The sequence below is a fragment of the Orcinus orca genome, chromosome 16 (genome assembly GCF_937001465.1).
Source record: "Orcinus orca chromosome 16, mOrcOrc1.1, whole genome shotgun sequence".
Taxonomy (NCBI): Eukaryota; Metazoa; Chordata; class Mammalia; order Artiodactyla; family Delphinidae; genus Orcinus; species Orcinus orca.
In genome coordinates this window covers 35,984,039-36,005,082 of record NC_064574.1, presented here as the reverse complement: position 1 = coordinate 36,005,082, position 21,044 = coordinate 35,984,039, and the positions used below count along the sequence as shown (strand labels likewise).

At 37.1% G+C, this 21,044-nt stretch overlaps 1 protein-coding gene across 2 annotated transcripts in view; it reads right to left on the bottom strand.

The window, feature by feature from the left end:
* Window positions 1-21,044, bottom strand: part of PLCB1 (phospholipase C beta 1) — a 679,784-nt gene that overhangs the window by 213,279 nt on the left and 445,461 nt on the right. For both annotated transcript variants that reach the window (XM_004276458.4, XM_012535449.3), the window contains exon 4: window positions 11,097-11,234. In XM_004276458.4, the coding sequence (XP_004276506.1) occupies window positions 11,097-11,234 (138 nt within the window). The remainder of the gene's footprint in view (window positions 1-11,096; window positions 11,235-21,044) is intronic.

Here is a 21,044-nt window from a genome sequence, read left to right as displayed (position 1 = left end):
CACTCAACATTGTACCTGGTACATAGTAGGCAATTAAGTATTTGTTGAGTGAATGAATGAATGATTATTATTATTATATAGCCAATAGGAAGATTATTTTAAAGTATTTTCAAAAATTTTGTTTTTTATTCTTAGGAGCATCTTATTCCTTGGGAGCATTTGATGCACTGGAAACCGAAACATAACAACTGATATTAAGGCATTAGATGAAACAGATCAACATGCCACTTTCAAAGGATAGCAGGTATTTTTCCACAGTAATTAAACACGGAAGCCAAATTTTCTTAGATTTCTTCTTCCTTTATGTCATGTCTTAGTGACTTATCCATTCTCTTCATCATTGTGTATTCATAATAAAAAATTATGATGATTTTTAAAATTTTTATTTATTTATTTATTTTTGGCTGCTTTGGTTCTTTGTTGCTGCACACGGGCTTTCTCTAGTTGCAGCGAGTGGAGCTACTCTTCATTGCGGTGCATGGGCTTCTACTGCAGTGGCTTCTCTTGTTGTGGAGCACGGGCTCTAGGCCGCGCAGGCTTCAGTAGTTGTGGCTCGCGGGCTCTAGAGTGCAGGCTCAGTAGTTGTGGCACACAGGCTTAGTTGCTCCGCAGCATGTGGGATCTTCCCGGACCAGGGCTCGAACCCGTGTCCCTTGCATTGGCAGGCAGACTCACAACCACTGCTCCAACAGGGAAGCCCATGGTGATTTTTTATAAACTCCCTTTTTTTAAAAATTTATTTATTTTTCACTGCATTGGGTCTTCGTTGCTGTGCATGGGCTTTCTGTAGTTGTTGTGAGCGGGGGCTACTCTTCGTTGCGGTGTGTGGGCTTCTCACTGTGGTGGCTTCTCTTGTTGTGGAGCACGGGGACTAGGCGCCCAGGCTTCAGTAGTTGTGGCATGTGGGATCAGTAGTGTGGTTCATGGGATCTAGAGCACAGGCTCTGTAGTTGTGGCACACAGGCTTAGTTGCTCCATGGCATGTGGGATCTTCCCAGACCAGGGCTCGAACCCGGGTCCCCTGCATTGGCAGCAGGATTCTTAGTCATGTGCCACCAGGGAAGCCCTGAGTTTTTAAAATGTATCTTTGTGCCTGCTTTAAGGTAAGGTACACAGATAATACAATTAGGGCTTTCTCAGCTGCCAGGCTCAGAAGACAGGGAGGCAGAGGAATGAGTGGGAAGCAGCTTATTTCTGTGTTATGGAATGGATGGAAGAAAAGCAAAGATGCTGCTGCTTAAGCAGTTTCCTGTCTTTTCCTGGGGAAAGTGGACTAACAGTAGCCCACAGTCTGAAATCACGATCATTTCTGTGTCCTTGCATATGTACTTTCCCTTAAGTTAAGCATTAATTCCTTTTTGTGGCACCCTTGAACAATGCCTGGTTCAAAAGAAGCTCTATGTTTAAGGAATGAGAAGAGATGGCAGGGGAGGTGGGCGAGGGTGATTTCTTCCACAATCAACAGAATTGCAACTGCTGGTTCTTATCTGAGTGTAAGAAGAGATTACCATCTGAGTTGCCTTTTGTTTCCCCTCTATTTTTTTTTAATGAATGTCTTTTTTATTTTATTTTCTATATATTTTTTTACTTTTGAACTTTTAAACTTCTATATGGATGTTCCAGATGGGTAACACTTTCACAAGTTGAAAGTTTATAATGTACATCTTTCACCTGCTCCACACTCATCCAAAACTCAAGTGCAGAATGTAGGGTAAATCTCATTTTCCAACAAAGGACATCCACAACTGTAAAATCCCAAGACTAACAGTGCAATGTATTGACCTGGCAAGAACTTGGTCCTTATTTATGATTGGGTCGGGGGGAATATCCTAAGATGACATAGGCATATGAGAAGGCCAGGAATAGCAGTGAATGAAGATCTCATAAAATACAATAACCAAGAGGGCTAACTTTTCACATGTGTAAAAAGCAATATATATTCAATATGGCAATATTTTTGGCACATATAGTCTACCCCCAAGGAGATCAGCACAGTTTTCCATTATGTCCCAAAATACATTGCTGAAAAGAATATATGGTACCTCATTCTCTTTTTCTTAATCATTTTAATTTAAAGAAAAGCCAAACATATCCATTGCTCACTTACCATAAGTTGGTGCTAAATTCAAAAAGGAAATGAGATCAACTTCACATTTTGTACAGAATATCCATTAGTGTTTGAAAATTATTATCTCAATGTACATGTCTCAGAATAAAAAGAAATGTAAGAACTTTGTGTCTATTGAGGTCAGTTTTAAATATGTATATTATTAATTTGAAGGACAGTCTAAGAAAAGTTCCAAGGTTTTTGAGGAATCAAGTTCTATACCAGGAATGGCCAGAGGAGGCTGTGGCAGGACCCTTCCCTCTTTTTCTTTTCTATTTCATTTAGTAGACTATTATTTCTTTTTCTTAAAAAAAGCCCCCCCTTTGTGGCACCTTCTCTTATTCCTTCCCCTAAAAGGTCTCAATTATTTGGCCAGCTGAAGATATTTTCTCTTTTCTCCAGAAAACATGTGGTAACTGGTGGGTAGAGGGGGATGACAGTGACAATGACTTTGAGTGGGAACAAGGTTGGGATCGGGAAAGATGAGGTTGGAAGCCACCAAGAATCCTGGAAAACCTTAGGGGGAGTTCTGTGCTGGGGGGAAGTGATCTTGGAGCAACTAGCTCAGGAGTCTCAATTTTTTGAACTCAAAAATGAGGATATTGGAGTGTATGATGTTCAAAGTCTCCATGGCTTTACAATTTTTCATGATCTATCAATTGCTTTCAAGAATTCATAAGCTTCTTTCTCCCTTTCTTGCTCTTTCCTTCCCCTCTCCCTCCTTTTTCCTTCCTTTCTTTTTATTTTTTCTGCCAAAGTACACATTTATTGAGTGCCTAATACCGGCTAAGCACTAAGGTAGATCTTGGGAACACAAATGACTAAGCTATATTTTCTGATTTTAAGCAGCTCACAAATCCAGGGTAGGGTGTCACACACACTGACAGATAATTAAAGTGTGAGAAATGCAATAGCAAATATGCATGGGGTTCATCAAAGAACAGGAAGGGACCATCAGTTGTTCATGGAACGCATGAAACAGAAGGGGAGATGGGTGAGTAAGCTGAGTCCCTATGGAGGCTTGGAAATTCTGGACAGAATGGAGAAGGGACATCTAGGAAAGCACACACTTCTGAGGGCACAGAATTACCATTATAAAGGAAGAAAGAATCACAGGTGGTTTGAGGCAGAATGGTGCTAGGGTCCAAGTGGTGATTCACTGACACCTAAGGGCAGAGGCTATGTTTGTTTTGGTCACGGATAAATCCCTAGTACTTGGCACATACTACACCCTCAATGAATATTTGTTCATTAAATGAATGACTGAATGATATGGGCAGAAAACTTCATTTTGTGGGTAATATGCAATAAAAATGATTTGAAGCAAGATCAGGTCTGAGGTTTTTTAGGATCATTCCTAGCAGATAGACACACAGAGTTGGAGAGCAAAGAGAGGATTCTAGGAAAGGAGGTAGAAGGCGTCTACAGATGGCACCCATCAAGAACTTGAACAAGATGGGAGGGGGGAGCAGGATGAGGAAAGAGATATGAGAGCTAATTAGGAAATTCAGAGAGCTTGCAAGTTATTTGGATGGTGGGCAAGCAAATGGTGTGGATGTAGTTAAGGCAAACTTCCAGGAAATCCCAGATCACACTCCCCAAATGAGTAAACTAGATTGTCTATGATATTCATAGCTGCAGAGGTGACAGAGGTTACCCCCAAATTCTGAAATAGCTACTGAAAACTGATGTCAGTTTATAGAACATATTTTTGGAGAGCACATTTATTCTGTGACAGTTACTTCAAAATCTAATAATTTAACAGACAGAGATCCTCTGTTAAAGATTTTTTTTGCATGAGTTAATTAACATTTAGAAAACTAACTGGCTCAACCAGTTTGGGAAATTGGCAATATTCATCAAGACTGGACATAGGAAGACCTATGACCAGCAATTACATACCTCACAGAAAGGCATATGTTTATAACAACACTGTTTGTTTTTATTTTTAAATTGAAGTATAGTTGATTTATAATGTTGTTTTAGTTTCTGGTGTACAGTGATTCAGTTATACATATATATATATACATATTCTTTCCCATTATGGTTTAATCACAGAATATTGAATATAGTTGCCTGTGCTATACAGTAGGACCTTTTTGTTTATCTATTTCATATATAGTAGTTTGTATCTGCTAATCCCAAACTCCTAATTTATCCCTCCCCCACCCGCTTTCCCCTTTGGTAACCATAAGTTTGTTTTCTATGTCTGTGAGTCTGTTTCTGTTTCATAAATAAGTTCATTTTGTATCATATTTTAGATTCCACATATGATATCATACGGTATTTGTCTTTCTTTTTATTTTATTTTATTTTTTTTGCCACACTGTATGGCATGTGGGATCTTATTTCCCCAACCAGGCATTGAACCCGCACCCCCTGCATTGGAAGCGCAAAGTCTTAACCACTGGACCACTGGGTAAGTCCATGTCTTTCTCTTTCTGACTTACTTCACTTAGTACATAATCTCTAAGTGCATCCATGTTGCTGCAAATGGCATTATTTCATTATTTTTTATGGCTGAGTAATATTCCACTGTGTGTGTGTGTGTGTGTGTGTGAATACATATATATATATATATATGTATATGTATATATATAGATATATATAACACATCTTCTTTATCCATTAGTCTGTTGATAGACATTTAGGTTGCTTCTATGTCTTGGCTATTGTAAGTAGTGCTGCTATGAACATTGGTGTGTATATATCTTTTCGAATTATAGTTTTCTCTGGATATATCCTCAGGAGTGGGATTGCTGCATCATATGGCAACTCTACTTTTAGTTTTTAAAGGAACCTTCAAACTGTTTTCCATAGTGGCTGCACCAATTTACATTCCCTGTAGGAGAACACTGTAGGAGAGTTCCCTTTTCTCCATACCCTCTCCAGCATGTGTTATTTGTAGACTTTTCAATGATGGCCATTCTGACTGGTGTGAGTTGATACCTGTTGTAGTTTTGATTTATGACAACACTATTTGTAATAACCCTAAACTGGAAACTGTCTGAATGTCCACCAACTATAGAATAGATAAATAAATTATGGTATACTATTTAGCAAAGAGAATGAACAAAGTACAACCACATGCAAAATGTAGAAGAATCTCATAAATACAAACTTTGAGTAATAGAAGTCAGACCAAAAAGAAAATGTAGTCTATGATTTCATTTACAGAAATTTTAAAAACAGGTAAAACTAATTTATAAAGTTGCAGGTTAAGATAGGGTGTGTTAGTAGGGTAGACACCTGGGATGCTGGTGATGCTCTGTTTCTTTATTGGGGTGCTGCTCACATGGGTGTGTGCTCTTTTCAAAAATTCATCAAGTTATATAGTTACAGCTTGTGCACTTTTCTGTGCATATTATATTTCAATCAAAGTTAAAAAAAATCAGGTCAAGTCCCTGCGAGTAGCATGGCTAAACAAAAAAAAAATTTTTTTTTTCCAATTTATAAATGCTCAAGAGAATTTACTGTGTAAAATATTAAGGATTGGAAGCAATGGCGTCTTTCAATTCTTGTGCAGAGAAGTGGACACAAAATTTCCCCTTCATGGCTCTGTCATTAGGCATCTCAATCTTAACCCCCTGGATCCTTGCTGTCATAATCCACTGCATTTTAATACATTGAAACAATGTCTGGGCTGAAATTTGCCAAACTGGGTGGTGGTTCAACAATGTATCTACCCAAGGGGCCTATCAGAATATCTAACCAATTAGAACTGAATATCAGAGCTGGAATCTCAAATCCTGTCTCTTGGGGTGATAGGCCATCTTGCTATTATATTGGATTGAACAAGGATCTGGGATAGGAATTGGGCAGGTGGGTGATGGGGTGGCCCTCCAGGGGCAAGAACCCAGAGGGAAGACATGCTGAAAATCATTTTAGATTTCTAAATCCAAACAGGGAAGGCTCCACCTCTGTTGCCTTTGCACACAGAGATTTCTCTTTACTAATCTTGAGACAGATTCATTTCTTACTGAAATTCTCTTGATGAAGAGTGATCTCCCATGAGTTACATACTGGATCCCTGAGACCTGACAGTAAACACCAGCATATGGCAATCCTGTGAACCCTGCTCCTGGCTCAGAGCAATCTGTTTTAACCTACACAATGGTGTTTAGGTTGCATGACTGCAGGAAGAAGTAGGCACAATTAGACATCTCTATGTAGCCTCCCACCTCAAAGGAAAGCACAATATTAGAAAGAGGGACTAGAACTGGGCAGGAAGAAGAGAATTATTTTATCTTCAGACTTCTTGGCCAATAGAAAAATTTGCAGTGACCTGATAAATCAGTTAACTTGTTCCAATGACACTGTTTTTTGGAGCTGATGTAAATGATCTGTCTTTTGCAGTCCATGTTAACCCTACCAGTCAGGTATTTAAAGAAATTCGCCAACTGGTGTGGATAAAAGGCTTGAGGATTTAATAGTCCTTACTCTCAGCTACTGACTTCTGTCTTTGACACTGAGAAAACAGAAGCAATCAAAAAACATCTACAATTCCCTCTATTACATGGACGATTTACCAGCATCTCTACTGATGGACTCCAGTTTTCCTCCTCTTATTGATTAAATGCCCTTGCTCCTGTCTGAGCACAGCCCCTCTATTTGTGAATAAGAGACAGTCAACAATTTTCTTTTTCTTTGTAAAGGACCAGAGAGTAAATATTTTAGGCTTTGTACTCCATATGTTCTATGTCATAACTACTCAACTATGTCTAGTGAAAGCAGCCATAGACAACTTGTAAACAAATAGGCATTGTTATGTACCAATGAAACTTTATTTATAAAAACAAGTGGTGGGTCAGACCTGGCCTCAGGCTGTAGTTTACTGAGCCTTGTACTAGATCCTACCACTCTCTTGTCCGCTCAAGGACATGCTCTAGCAATTCTCTGACTTGCTTACATTGTTTTCCCTCCACAGGATCATTCTCACAAGCATACATGTATTTTGTGGTTTCGCCCATCTTAAAAACTATCTCTTGGTCTCACTTCCCCCTTCTAGCAGCTTTCTCATTTTTCCCCTGCCCTTTACATCAAAACTTCTCACAAGAGCAATCTCTTTTGGTTTCTTAATTTGCCTCCACTGATATTCCCCAGAGCCCTCTCCAATAGACTTTGACCCTGCTACTCCACTGTAGTTGCTCTAATCAAGGTCACCAATGACCTCTATATCCTTAAATCCACCAGTCAATTCTTGACCTTCATCTTACTTGACCTATGAGTAGCGTTTGATCCTGTTGATCACTCTCTTCTTTTTGAAACACTTTGCTTACCTGGCTTCCAAACACACATACTGGCCTGTTTGCCACCTCACTGGCTACTCCTTCTCAGCCTACTTTTTCTGATTCTTTCTTATCTCCTCAATCTCTTCATGTTGGAGTATCAGTGACTCAGGTCTTGGACATCTTCTGTATCTACAGTCACTTCCTGGCTGAGCTCATCCTGCCTCATTAAATACTATCTATAACCTGATGACTTCCAAACTGTTGCATTATATTTGGCATTGAACCCCAGGTTCATATATCTAACTGCCTACTCAACATGTTTCTTCGGGTATCTAATAATAATCTCAAATTGAACATAATCAAAGCTGAAGCCTTGTTGTATACCACCAAATGTGTTCTACTTTAAACCTTCCTTATGAAGTAAGTGGCATTTCCATCCTTACTGTCTCTTGCATCAAAACTCTAACATCATCTTTGATTCTTCTCTTTCTCTCACATGTAACATACAATTGCAATTGTTTATGGTCTGGATTCTTCCTTTAAGTAGATGTAGATATAGATATTCAGACCCCTTCTTATCTCCTACATAGCTCCCCCTTGGTCCAAGATACTAATAACCCACTTAAAATATTTCTACAGTTTTTTACCTGATCTCCCTGCTTCCATTATTGCCTCCGCCCTTGTGGTCCATTATTGACTAAAGAGTTAAGTCAGACCAAGTCCACCATCTGCTCAAAACCCTCCAATGGCTTCCATCTCCCTCAAAATAAAAGCCAAAGTCCTTCAAAAGCCTACATTACAATACAAGAAATCGACTTCTGTTGCCTTTGCTAGTTTCCTTTGCTGGTACCTCCACCTTTGCCAGGATTCACATAGCTGTGCGTGGAGGACTGTTGGGAATTGACAGTGGGAGAGTAAAGGGAAGGATGATGGTATTCACCTCCCCCCTGAAGCTCTGAGGAGGGGTCAGGGCATCCCAGAGAGGGGGACTGAAGTCCAGGAGTTCCAGGGGTAGCAAATGTGGATGTGTTCATTGGTCCTCAGGGCAGCAGGAGATGCAGGGAGAAGTGTGAGACTCAGAGGGCAAATGTGAAACAAACCACCCATTTTCCAGGTATATTAAAGGGAAGTATCCCTCGAGGGATCAGGGAAAGTCCACCTTTAGGACACAGAGAGTTGGCAAATCATGCTTCATAACAAGAAGAGTGACTTTTACTTAATTGCAAAAGATACCACTCTTTTAGTCCAACTACAGAGGGAAAAATTGAAAGACAGCTTTCTCCCAATCCACCTTTGAAAGGAGTCACTTCTCTTAAAGAATAAATAAAAAATTCAATCTCAAGTGATTTATGTAAGAAAGAAAGCACACAAATCTGGAATAATATATTTAGGAAAGCTGAAGTCTGGGTTCTGATAAAAAAAATTTTAATCGACTCAAGAGATTTCTCAGGAATCTATGATATTGTTTCAATTGAGCAACTTTCTTCAGATTTTTGCCTTCTCTGAGCACTCCATGAAGAAATAATCCCCTTCCTCCATCCTCATACCCTCTCCTCCTGCTATATCCTTCCACACAAACCTCTATCTGACCCACAGTAAGTGTACTTCATCATCGTGATTTATCTATTTATTTCCTCCAGAATGCCGTGTCCCTGACACTGGAACACAGAAGGCACCTGACAAATGTGTGTTGAATGAATGAATGAGCCAGAATCCCTTGGTAAACAATTTTTTCTGAAGACATTTGACTTTCAAAGAAGCTCAGGTTCCTGTCGGGTGTTCTACATAATGAGGGAAACTGTTTCCTTTGGTGCTGGCACTATGCAAGGTACTAGGTATGTTGGCTCCAGAGACTAAACAGAAGGTGTGATGTTATGAGACAGTGCTGACAACTAGAAGGGTGGAAATTAAGTTTTCAGAGTACATGGTGTTTGCAAATTTTAATCTTCTGGCTGAGCAATTTCAATGGAGGAAAAATATCCTATAGAATATCACAGTCTGGGAAGGCAAAACATATTCTGTAACTTCATTAATTATACTAAGCAAGTAGCTGCTGGAAAAACGTCTATAGATTCATTTCTGACAGGGAATACTACAGGGCTCAGTAATCAAAATCCCTAAAGACAATTAGTGAGCAGAAGCCCACAGCGAGGAGGAAATTAAAATGTTTTCAACTCAACCGCACAAAGGTTTAATGCAATATAAGATATGCAGATTGGTTTGTAATATAAAACTATATTCACTCACAGTAAAAACCTCCCTGAAAGTCACTGTCATTTAGTGAATGCTTTTAACTGAGAGTTAATGAATATCATGAATTGGTCATTTTTTTAAGAAACTGAATATGACTGTATTTCAGGAATGATATTTTAAAAATATTTTAGAAATATTTAGTATTTGTTTATCTATATTCATCCATCCATCCAACCATACATACATATATTGAGAAGTGAAGTGTATACACTCAACAGAATACCAGCAGGTATCAGAATAAGAATGATTGCAAGGCAAGTACAATGCTGTCACACAGACAATGTTTCATTGAACAGAAGTCTCTCTCCAAGCATAAATTATACCATAGAAGTAAATGGGTGACTCGGTTCTTAAAGAGAGAAAATAGATGGGGTTTGTAACACAGTCTTGATGAGGAGTTTCTAAAGACCTCAATGTGTCAAAACTAGTTGGCATTTTATGTATTCCATTATAAGAATTGAAGTTGATGTTATGCAACTTTTGGAAATAAACCTCTACCGTAATCACTGAAGAATTAGAGGTCAGGTCAGATTATCTGGTGTAGCTCAAAAAAATGTCAGAGCACTGAGGCTTAAAAAATTATAGATCATAATGCTCAGGCAATGAACACCGGCCTGACATGACCCCATAGTTCTGATCCATGATGTGAGAAGCTGTGTAAGGGCACAGACATGATCTGCAGACTTCAAAGTGTTCCTAGATTCATATTCTTAACTCTGGAAAGAAATTGTATGAAGGGTCAGGATCAGCATTAGTATCTTATAAACTATAAACATGGAAAAAGAAACCTTTTCTTTCAATATGTTCATTTCAGTTCTCTTCTAATGGCAGCTGGACATTTTTAGAGAAAGCATCAAACTTGAGTCCAAGTTTCCCAGAAGTTCATAGCTTCTTGTTTGATATATCTTGCCTTTGTTCTAGTTATTTCTGTATGCATCTGAAGGGCCCACTATCTTAGTAAACTAGCAACTCCTTAATGGAGAGGGCGATGTCTAATTCATCTTTCTAGTCCATGGCTGAATAAATATTTATTATTATTTAAAATTGTTATTTAAAATTTTAAACTTTTCATTCTTTCCCATATTAATTGAGCAGCTACTATGTGCATAATCATGGGTTAAGTGTGCACATGGTAAAAGAAGTTAAATAGGTACTGAAATGTCTGCCCTCTAGGAGAGGGATGGAAAGAAGATGGTAAGGCTAAGAGAAAATGGGTTGGGATAAGATGCTTAGGTGAAATGGAATGTGGTTTCATCTATATTTTCTTTTGCAAAGAAATTATATAAAATGCCTTATTTTCTAATGTAAAATATCCATTATTCTAAGCCAATGCCATTACTTGGAAGTGTTTGAATTACACTTCTACTTGGCAGCAGAATGATTTTTAGATGGAATTTTAACACATGCTAAATATGACAAAAACTCAAAGTCTTTCATAGGAATCAGGACAATGTCATATGGATTCAGATCGAGGTGACAAGCTTCAGAAGTTTCAATCCACATACCTTGGCCACTTCTTCTTGGAAAGCCACAAGGTTCAAATGGGAGATGTTAACTAAGTCAGGCCCATACACCACTGTTATCATGCGATGTTCCAGGCGCCCGATGTTCCCCACATCCAGAAGTTCACGTAATTTGGGGTCCTGGATAATAATAAATGTTGAAATATTTAGTCTTAGCTAGAGATTTTAGAGCATAATATCAGAAGAATTAGAGTTAGAATGCCTTAAAAACAAAGTTGCCTTTTATTCTTTTTTTTTAATTTTTAAATTTTTATTGAAGTATAGTTGATTGACAATCTTGTGTTAGTTTCAGGTGTACAGCAAAGTGATTTGGAGATATATACGTATATATATTCTTTTTCAGATTCTTTTCCCTTATAGGTTATTACAAAAACTGAGTAGAGTTCCCCATGCTATGCAGTAGGTCCTTGTTCGTCGTCTATTTTATATGTAGTAGTGTGTATATGTTAATCTCAAACTCCTAAATTATCCCTCCCCCCTCCTTTCCTCTTTGGTAACCATAAGTTTGTTCTTTACATCTGTGGATCAATTTCTGTTTTGTAAATAAGTTCATTTGCATCACATTTTTAGATTCCATATATAAGCAATATCATATGATATTTGTCTTTCTCTGTCTGGCTTACTTCACTTAGTATGATAATCTCTAGGTAAAGTTGCCTTTTATTCTTACTAGAAACTGGTATGAGTTGAAGTCCTTCAACCCAGAAAGGCCCAGAGAGGTGAAATAACTTGCCCAAAGGTTGTGAAGAGAGAATTTCTGCATAAAGATTTATGATCCTCAGATCCTCATGGTATTTTTTTATATTAAATTATATTAATTAATTTATTTATTTGGTTGTGCTGGGTCTTAGTTGCAGCAGGTGGGCTCCTTAGTTGTGGCATGCATGTAGGATATAGTTCCTTGACTAGGGATAGAACCTGGGCCGCCTGCATTGGGAGTGTGGAGTCTTAACCACTGCGACACCAGGGAAGTCCCGATCCTCATGGTATTATGCTAAGTGAAATAAGTCAGAAAGAGAAGGACAAATACTGCATGATATCACTTATATATTATTTTTAAAAAGCTGAACTCATAGTAACAGAGATTAGAGTAGTGGTTACCAGAGACTGGAGGGTGGGAAAAATGGGGAGATGTTGGTCAGAGGGTATAAATTTACAGATATAAGATAAGTTCTGGGGATCTAATGTATAGCATGGTGATTATAGTTAATAATATTGTATTATATATTGGAAAAATGCTAGGGGAGTAGATCTTAAATGTTCTCACCACAAAAAAGAAATGATAATTATGTGAGGTGATGGAGGCATTAGCTAACAATCTGGTGGTAATCATTTTGCAATATATAAATGTAACAAATCAACATGCTGTGCACCTAAACTTACACAATATTGTGTGTTAATTATATCTCAATAAAGCTGGAAAAAAGACTTATGGTCCTAAGTCAAGAGCTCTTTCTGTCATACTGTCATTCAGTAACACATTTTTATGTGTCACAATTCTCCCTTTATTTCCTCCAATCATCCCATGAATCACATAGTAAAATGCAAAATCTCATCCTTCTCCTCAATTCATGAACACATTGAAATGAAGAGGGTGGTTTGGCAGAATCAAAACACAACAATGCCACCTAGGGCTGGGGCAGAAACCTAGCTGAGGGTCACAGCATGGACTTTCTCCACACTGAACACTGACAGAGAGGACTGTTAAAGTGAGCCACATGGCGGCACCTGCCATGAATATGTTATTTCAGTTCTATCCTCAAAAAGTACTGGGATTTGGACATAGAGAAATTCTTCAGTCTTTTCAGAGCAAGTTGACTTCTTTGTGACATCATAAGTATGGATCCTTTGGAGATATAGTCCTGCTGGGCAAAGGAGGTTTCCAAACTTTCTGAATTCAAAACAAAATCTACATAGGGCTCCGCCATTTTGGCTGAATTTATTTTCCTTTCATACAGGCCTTGAAGAAGATAAGAGCTTCATGCAGAAAATTAGCATTAAATCAATCACTTAGCAAATTTTCAGCCAGCCTCTGAGCAAGGAATAAATTTACATTCTTACTTATTTAGCTAAATGCTGGGCCAACAGGGCTTAATGACTTAGGCTGGTTATTCTGATCTCCCTTCTGAGGTTTTTATATACAGCACCCTTATAAAGAAAAAGCAAACTTGAAAAAACCAAGAAAGAAACAACAAAACGTTTCCAGCTGAGTTATTTGATTTGGTGACATTAATTCTCTCTTTAGTTAAGAAAACTTCCTCCTCTGTTTGGCCGAATGAAGAGAAACATTTTCAGGTAAGTTATGATGAGAGGAAATCCCATTTCAAAGCTGTGCCCAATATAATCAAAATTTCAACTTGACTAACAAGCTGAGAATTTATCAAGAACATCAGGCCTCCTTGAAAGATCAAATGCTATCACAAAAGTATCAATTTGCATGACCTAGAAAAGGAGAGGAACACAGTAAAAAAAATATTAAATAAACACTCATAGCAAAAAGGGAAATGTTTAACATTTTACCATTAATGAAAGATTAAAGGAGAATGTTCCGAAAGAATGGACTTTTTGTGAAGGCTAATTAAAGAATGATACCAGCTGTTCTGTGAAACAACTGCATCTCAGGTTTTGATCACCATTGAGGCAAGTTTCAAAGAGAAAATACATTTGATCAGTACTTAAAAATTTTTTTGTGTGTACTTAGAAGAGAAAAATAAACTTCAGAAACCACCTGAAACTTGTAATTATAAATCCCTAGTGTTAAATCAGTGATTACAAAGTCCACCAATATCTTCGGTTCTACAACATTTAATGGGACAATATTTGGAATTGAATGCACTCTATACTTTGTATCCTTTCTTTCCTTCCATTGACAGCCATGTGACTCACCCTCTGGCTCTTTTCTCTTTCAAGTATTTTCTCTTCCTTCTATACTACTTTGTTGCCTAATTCACATATCCATTAAAAATACTTTTGCCCACTTATTAATAGTTGATGGATTAAAGAGTGTCACCTCTCAGAACTTCAGGGACTAGGTGTGGGGCTCAGGGATTCATTTGAGTTTTCCTTGAGAAATAGGAACCCCGGGCAAGTACAGAGGACCAAGGGAAGGTGCCTAGAATAGAAGATAATTCTAGAAGAGGGATTCGGGGATTCACACTGTCCCTAACAATACTGTTAGGTACAGTCAACAGGAAGTTTTGGGAAAGATGACCAACTCTTTGTGGCAGTTCTGTTAAGTTTTCCCACTAATGGTTTAATGGTTTTATATATATATATATATATATGTATGGGATTGGGAAGATAATGCAGGCTGGCAAAATGACGATGATGACTGAATCTGAGGGGTAGGTATTTGAGGGTTCATTGTTATATATCTATCTACATCTGAGATAGTTAACATTTATACATCAATAATAAATTTTTAAAAAGTATTGAGCATGAACTGGAGGAGCAAGAAATTTTAGAAATAAAATTTAGAAATTCAAGAGAAACCACAATATTTTAAAGAGAAACCACAATATTTTAAAGTTATGTAGTTCTGAAAGCAAGCAGAGAAATCGTTTAAATATATAACAAGCAACTTTCTTACTAATACCTTTTCTTGGTGATGGATCATACTAATTTTTAAACTATATTTTACTTTCTTTTCCATCATTAATCATTTTATTTCTCTTTAAAATTGTACCTTTTCTTCATCTATTTCATTTTTAACAACACCAAACATGGTTATGTTAGAAATCTCTCTTAAGACATGACTTCACTTTTCTTTTTACCTGTACTGTTTTCTATTTTGAACACAACATCCCAAGCTGATGTGGTGGCTTCAAATCTCATTCCTCATTACTGAGCAGATTGTTATGTGAAGGGTATAGTTGGAAAAGGTATCTGTCCTTTCAAGTACCAAAAGTTGCCCTCAGTTGTTTTCAGCAAAGGAGACCCTCAGAGAATAGGCAAAAGGGGGAAATTATCTAGAAGAATAAACAGCAAAGGCACTCAGTGTTTGGAGAAACTTGTAAGTGGAAGGATTTAAAGTAAACATGTCTAGGGAGTTCCTTGACAGTCCAGTGGTTAGGACTCGGTGCTTTCACTGCCCGGGGTTCAATCTCTGGTTGGGAACTAAGATCCCGCAAGCCACATGGGATGGCCAAAACAAAAACAAAAACAAACAAAAAATAAAGTAAATATGTCTAAAAAATGGTTGTCTCTCGGGAGTTGTTTCTCAGGTCTGGGGATATGGGTGGCTGCATTTCAAAAACAAACAAAATCAAAATATGTTGTAACAATAACAAAAACCTATAGACAGTTTGCATAAAAACCACCCTCTTCCCAAAATCTGTTCTACTAAGGAATCTTATTTCTGTTTCTCATTGATTGAACCTCCTGACCAGTTTTCAGAAAAGGATTTACCTACGTAGGTTACTACCAAGTTCAAACATATTTCTTGGTCCCTGCAATGATATAAATTCTTTGAAAATTTTACAAAGAAAACAAGCTATCCCCACAACTCTATAAAAATGTCCGATATCTCTGTTGCAGAACACTAAAGAATATAGCTCAGAAAAAAAAAAAAAAAGAGGTGAGGTGAACTTGAAATTTCATAGTTTCACTAAGCTGGCACTCAGGCCTGCTTTCCCCAGAGAATATCCTACATGTGTCTCCACCATTGGAATTAGCCAGACCAACTAAGAATCCTGGCAGCTATAATTTAAGTGTAATTTTAATGTTAAGTGAAGGATCATCTCTATTCATTCCCATAAGTGTTACAAAATAGAGACTGTCTGACTAAATAAGTTCATTTTCTCTTAATCGTTAGGATTCGTGATTAAATTACTTCAGTTCTGCTGCAAAGAAAGCAAAGTTGCTCAGATTAATGATTCCCATTTCTAGGTAATAGGCAACTGAAGAAAGTCAAGACCCATCTACACCTGAGACACAGGTATGCATAGAAACACAGGTATGCATAGAAATTAATAAAAATAAAAAGGATAATCACATGCTAAAAGATGCTTTTTAAAAGAGTCAAATCCCAGTTTCAACCTTCATTCCTTAATATATATGACTTTCAAAGAAAAGCTATTTTATTTGTATGTCAGATATATGCAAAATAAAAAAAAAAATCTTTCAAGACCTTAGATTTCATTTTGATACCAAAAACATTCTTGGTGCAGATAATATACCTCACTCATTTTTCATTCCCATAAAATATATCTTTACTGGATGTTAGGCTTATTGAACAATTTGCATATTAGGTTAATTTTATTCCCAGCACTTAATACAATATTTTTGATCTGAATTAAAATTATACAGATGTAACTTTAATCCATCATTCAGATAAAGAACCAGGTATATAAAAGTCTTTCTATTAACACTCAGTACAACAGTCAGAAATGAAAGAGATAGATTCCTTGTTAGATTAAAATGACATTAGCATGCTTATGCTTTATTTAAATCTGTTGTGAAAGAAAGATATAAACTTATGTCAAGGGTGGTTTTCCATCAAGGTTTTGAATTTAACATTTGCCTTTTGGAAAATAAAACACAGATGAACAAACCCCTTGGAATCAATACTTATTCTCACACCTCTCATTGCAAAAGTTTTGCTCTTTTTTATGAACGTCATGAGGAATACTATTCTCTTCTTCAGGATATACCAGTAGTTTAGGCAGCTCACACAGCCAGCAAGCCTTTTCAGATAAAAGTTTCCACTTGCATGGATTTTTAATTCTCCTACACAGAAGGGAAGACATGGAGGACGTTGTTTATCCATTTTTTCCTGTAAGTGAGGACGGGGGTGGCTTGAATAGTTTTCAGCTATTTCTTTAGATGGAGGAAATAGCAAAGTGAGAACAGACTGACTATGACAAAGAAAAGTGACTATGGGCAAATACTAGAAAGAAAAAGAGCAGTACAGTCCTTCATATCTCATAGAGGCATTATCATAACAAGATTATTTATACTTGTTTGGATAGAGTGGTGATGAAGTTGTATACACAGTCTTCACTGCACTCATGGGAGGCCTCCATGTACAAGTAAAAAAATCTATTGGAGGAGAAGAAAACATTTAGTTGGCCTGGCTATGCATCTCCATCCAAAATAAAGTGTCCTGAAGGTGCCAGACATGAGTTTCTTGAGCTAAAAACTAACAGACTGTTCAAATCTAAAAGAAAAAAAAATACTTTAGAAGAAATGTAAATGCAATCACCCTGAAAAATATTCCCCTTGATCATAGGCATATCCATGCAGCTAAAATTTTGTTTATCCTTGGCAATGGCTACAGAGGAGAGAGATATAAATTCAAGGAAAATCTCCAACTAGCATTCTAGTGATTAACGTAAAATTTAACTGCTTGAGGTTTTCCTCCTTTCAGTGAACAAGCGCAGGGTGTGGTTTTAACGTAGTTTCAGAGTTACATAGTTTCAAAGAATGAAGAGAAAGAGGAAGTGGGTGCTGGAGGCGTTCAGCCAGCTGACACTCAGAAGGAGAATAAAAAGGGGATTAAAATAAGCTGCCTGGATTCCTGGGAACAAGTAGTCCCAGAATGTAGAGATGTCCAAGTGATACTTGTTAGAGCTGCACAAATGCTGTTATTTCAAGAAGTTGCATTATCTGAGCTAGGTTCCTAGGTCGCAGTACACATGCTCAGCTAACAGGATGCTTGTCTTGATGCTTCAGAAACAGACCTGGGTCAATGATCTGGGGGCAAGTATTGATACATTACTTTGGAGGTGATCACAGGAAGTACAATGAGAGAGTAAGACAAGGAGGAAAGAAAGCCAATAGATAGCATGTTTACAGTATGTAGGATATAGAGCAGATTACCACTTTGGGCAACTGAGGCTCAATCCAACCAGCGCAACTCTAAGACTGTGTGAACATACCCGCAAGGATCCTGGAAACTGGAGTACCGACCTGTCAACTCCCATCTCTTGTTGATGGAGCATCTCTCCTGGGATGCCCACTCCCTTGCATTACGGCCAGAAAACATTCTCAGGACTATGTAGGAACTCTACAGGTAAACGCTGGGGTGGGCAAGTGGAATATGAGTGCACAGAAAATGTCTGTTACACTGTTGAAGGAATGACTGTAAGAAATAAAATTTGGTCCTGATATTGATTAATCTTCATGTATTCTATGGGATCTACATTTGAAGGAATTTCATTAGGGCAAATAGATTTAGATTCCTAATTGATCAGTTCTCTATAAAAATAATAAATGTAGCCACAGTAAGTTCTAATTAGTAATCGTTTGTCAAGCACCATCCTAGCTGTTCTATACTTTTCCCTCTGCTTCATCTGCAAACTAATGTTGAAAGGTAGCTATGTTTTTCTTCCCCTCAGTTTGCAAATGAGAACTCTGAGGTTTGGGGGTTGGTAAAGTAATTTGCCCAGTTTTGTAAAATGGGGGAAGGAAGATTTGCCACCGGGTACAGTGGATCATAAAGTCTAAGCCTGCTCTGTATCACATTGTGTTAAAAAGTGTAGCCAATTTGATGGAGTTGATATAAAAATAGTGCAAATATTTCAAATGGCAGAATAAACAAATAAATCAGCATCCATTCAAGTCATCTCCCTTAGTGACATTTTAGGCAGTTCCTAAAAATACAAAATAATCCGAATGTGAAATTAAAATAGGAAAGAAATATGGTCTAGTGGTACCACTTGTCTTGCTAGAAAAGAATGGAAGCCAAACAGCCAAGTTCAATCATCATTTGTACAGTAATCTTTACTGAAAGTCAAAGTGCATGAAATATATAGCAGTTTTTTTTTAAAAGTCAGTGGGAAAAGAAGTGAGCTTCCTCCTCCTCATAGAGTCAGTATTTGTCAAACTTAAAAATTCTAAAGTATAGATAGCTTGTCATTCATGTTTCAAACTCTCCCCAGGCCTTCTGTGACACATGCAACCACCTAACTCCCAGCAAAATTCATATACACCGTCATTTCCACTCCAGTGCATAAAAAGCCACATGTCCTGAGGGCTAGCGGTGTGTGCAAAGCAGGCAATTAGTCCGCATATGCTCCGTCCTGGTTAAAATCCCCCACAGAGCGGGTGACATGCATTACATTTTGGGGAGTGGGGTGGGTTGAGGGGGAGCGTGGTGCTTCTGGGTAAGTTTCATTATCATTGTTTCCAAGTTTTAGAATAATGAGGCCTGTTTGTTAAAAGAATGCAGATAATATTTGGGTAAGTTTCATTATCATTGTTTCCAAGTTTTAGAATAATGAAGCCTGTTTGTTAAAAGGATGCAGATAATATTTACTAAGTTCTCTCTGGTCCATGAGTCCTTTAACTGGTGAGATTTTTTTTTTTTCCTATTTTGTTGTGGGATTTACCTCCTTATACGGTATTTGATACAATTAGAGGGCACCAAAGGGGCTTCTGAAACCTCAGAACAGAAGCGAAAATCAAGCATATTAAAAAAAGAAGGCCCAACAATTCCTCAACAATGACAAACACAAACAATGCTCCCTTTGCAGTTTCTGGAAAATCCACGTGCTTAGCGTAGATGCTAAGGACTTCTGACACTTTGAGGGAGACAGCAGAAATTGTATCCTGTCTATCTGACTCTGAGTTTCAGATGCGCCAATTAAAAGCAATGTAACCTCGTGAGTTTTCTTAATCCTTCTGACTCAGTTCCTCTGTTACCAGAATAAATGAATAATTATATGTTAAGTGCTCAGGGCAGCACATAACAAGCTGTGAGTATGTGAAAAATAAATCAATAGCCTGAAAATGAAAGACAATATAGGGGCATCTACTGAATAATTTAATTTCTTATGGACACCAGAACATGTTACTACAAATATATATATGTACATATATATACACACATATATATATTTACTTACTTTGTGACTTATCAAGCAAGACATACATTTGTATTTACATTTGTTATCTATTTATTATATTACATTTAAACACACACACTTTTCCTTTATATTTTCCTTAATTTGCTCTTCCATGGGAAGCATAATTTAAAGAGTGCTAAAAGACATTTCTAGAACTTTTATGTTTCTGGCTCCTGTGTTCAACTAGCTTTGAAAATTAGGCTATTTTTTTTCTCTGAGTTTCAGCTTAGTTTTTACTCAATATGGATGATAATAATGTCTTCTCACCTTAAAGCATTAGTGTGGTAATCAAAATTGAATCTGCAAACTGTACTGTGTCACGTATAAAGAATTCACACATTTTTGTGGTGACTGATGTAATTAATTTATTTTAAGTATGACATGAAAAATAGCAGTGAAAAATTGTCAGCTGTTTATCTTTTTCTTATTAAAATTATAAAAGGGATATAGGAGCTTAAAGGAAAGAAATTTTCCTGTCAATTTGCTGTAGGTAACTAAAGGAGTTTGAAGTAAATAGATAAGTTATCTAGCAGTGTCTAAATATAGATATGAATGTGTGTCTACTAAAGGTTCTAAAAATATTTCAAGATTAAATATTATTTGATTTTCACATTTATCTCTTTGTTTTATTTATATCTCTTTTATTTTCCATTACTCTAGATAAATGAGTTAACTATATTCCATAATGAATAAAGATCAGTAATGTATTATTCCTTCAGAAACACAGGTATTATAAAGCTCTTTATAATTCAAAGTCTGGAGGAGGTTTGATGTCTACTTTTATAAGAAATAACAAATAGCATCTAAATAAGCCCTGTCTTAAATATGCCTTTTTATGTGTGTGCTTCTCTTTGAAAGTAAGAAAATGTCTTCTAAAATTCTTTGTTATCCATCCATCAAAATAATCCAAAATTACACATGAAGACCAAAGTTGTCATCTCAACTTTCCATGAGAAAACAATTATCCTGAGAGTTATCTGAATGTGTCTAGTCAGTAAAATCAGGCAGGTTAATAATATCCCCATGCCATTACGGTATCACCAAGATTGCTAGTATAATTCTAAACCGGAATGTAAAAAGAATT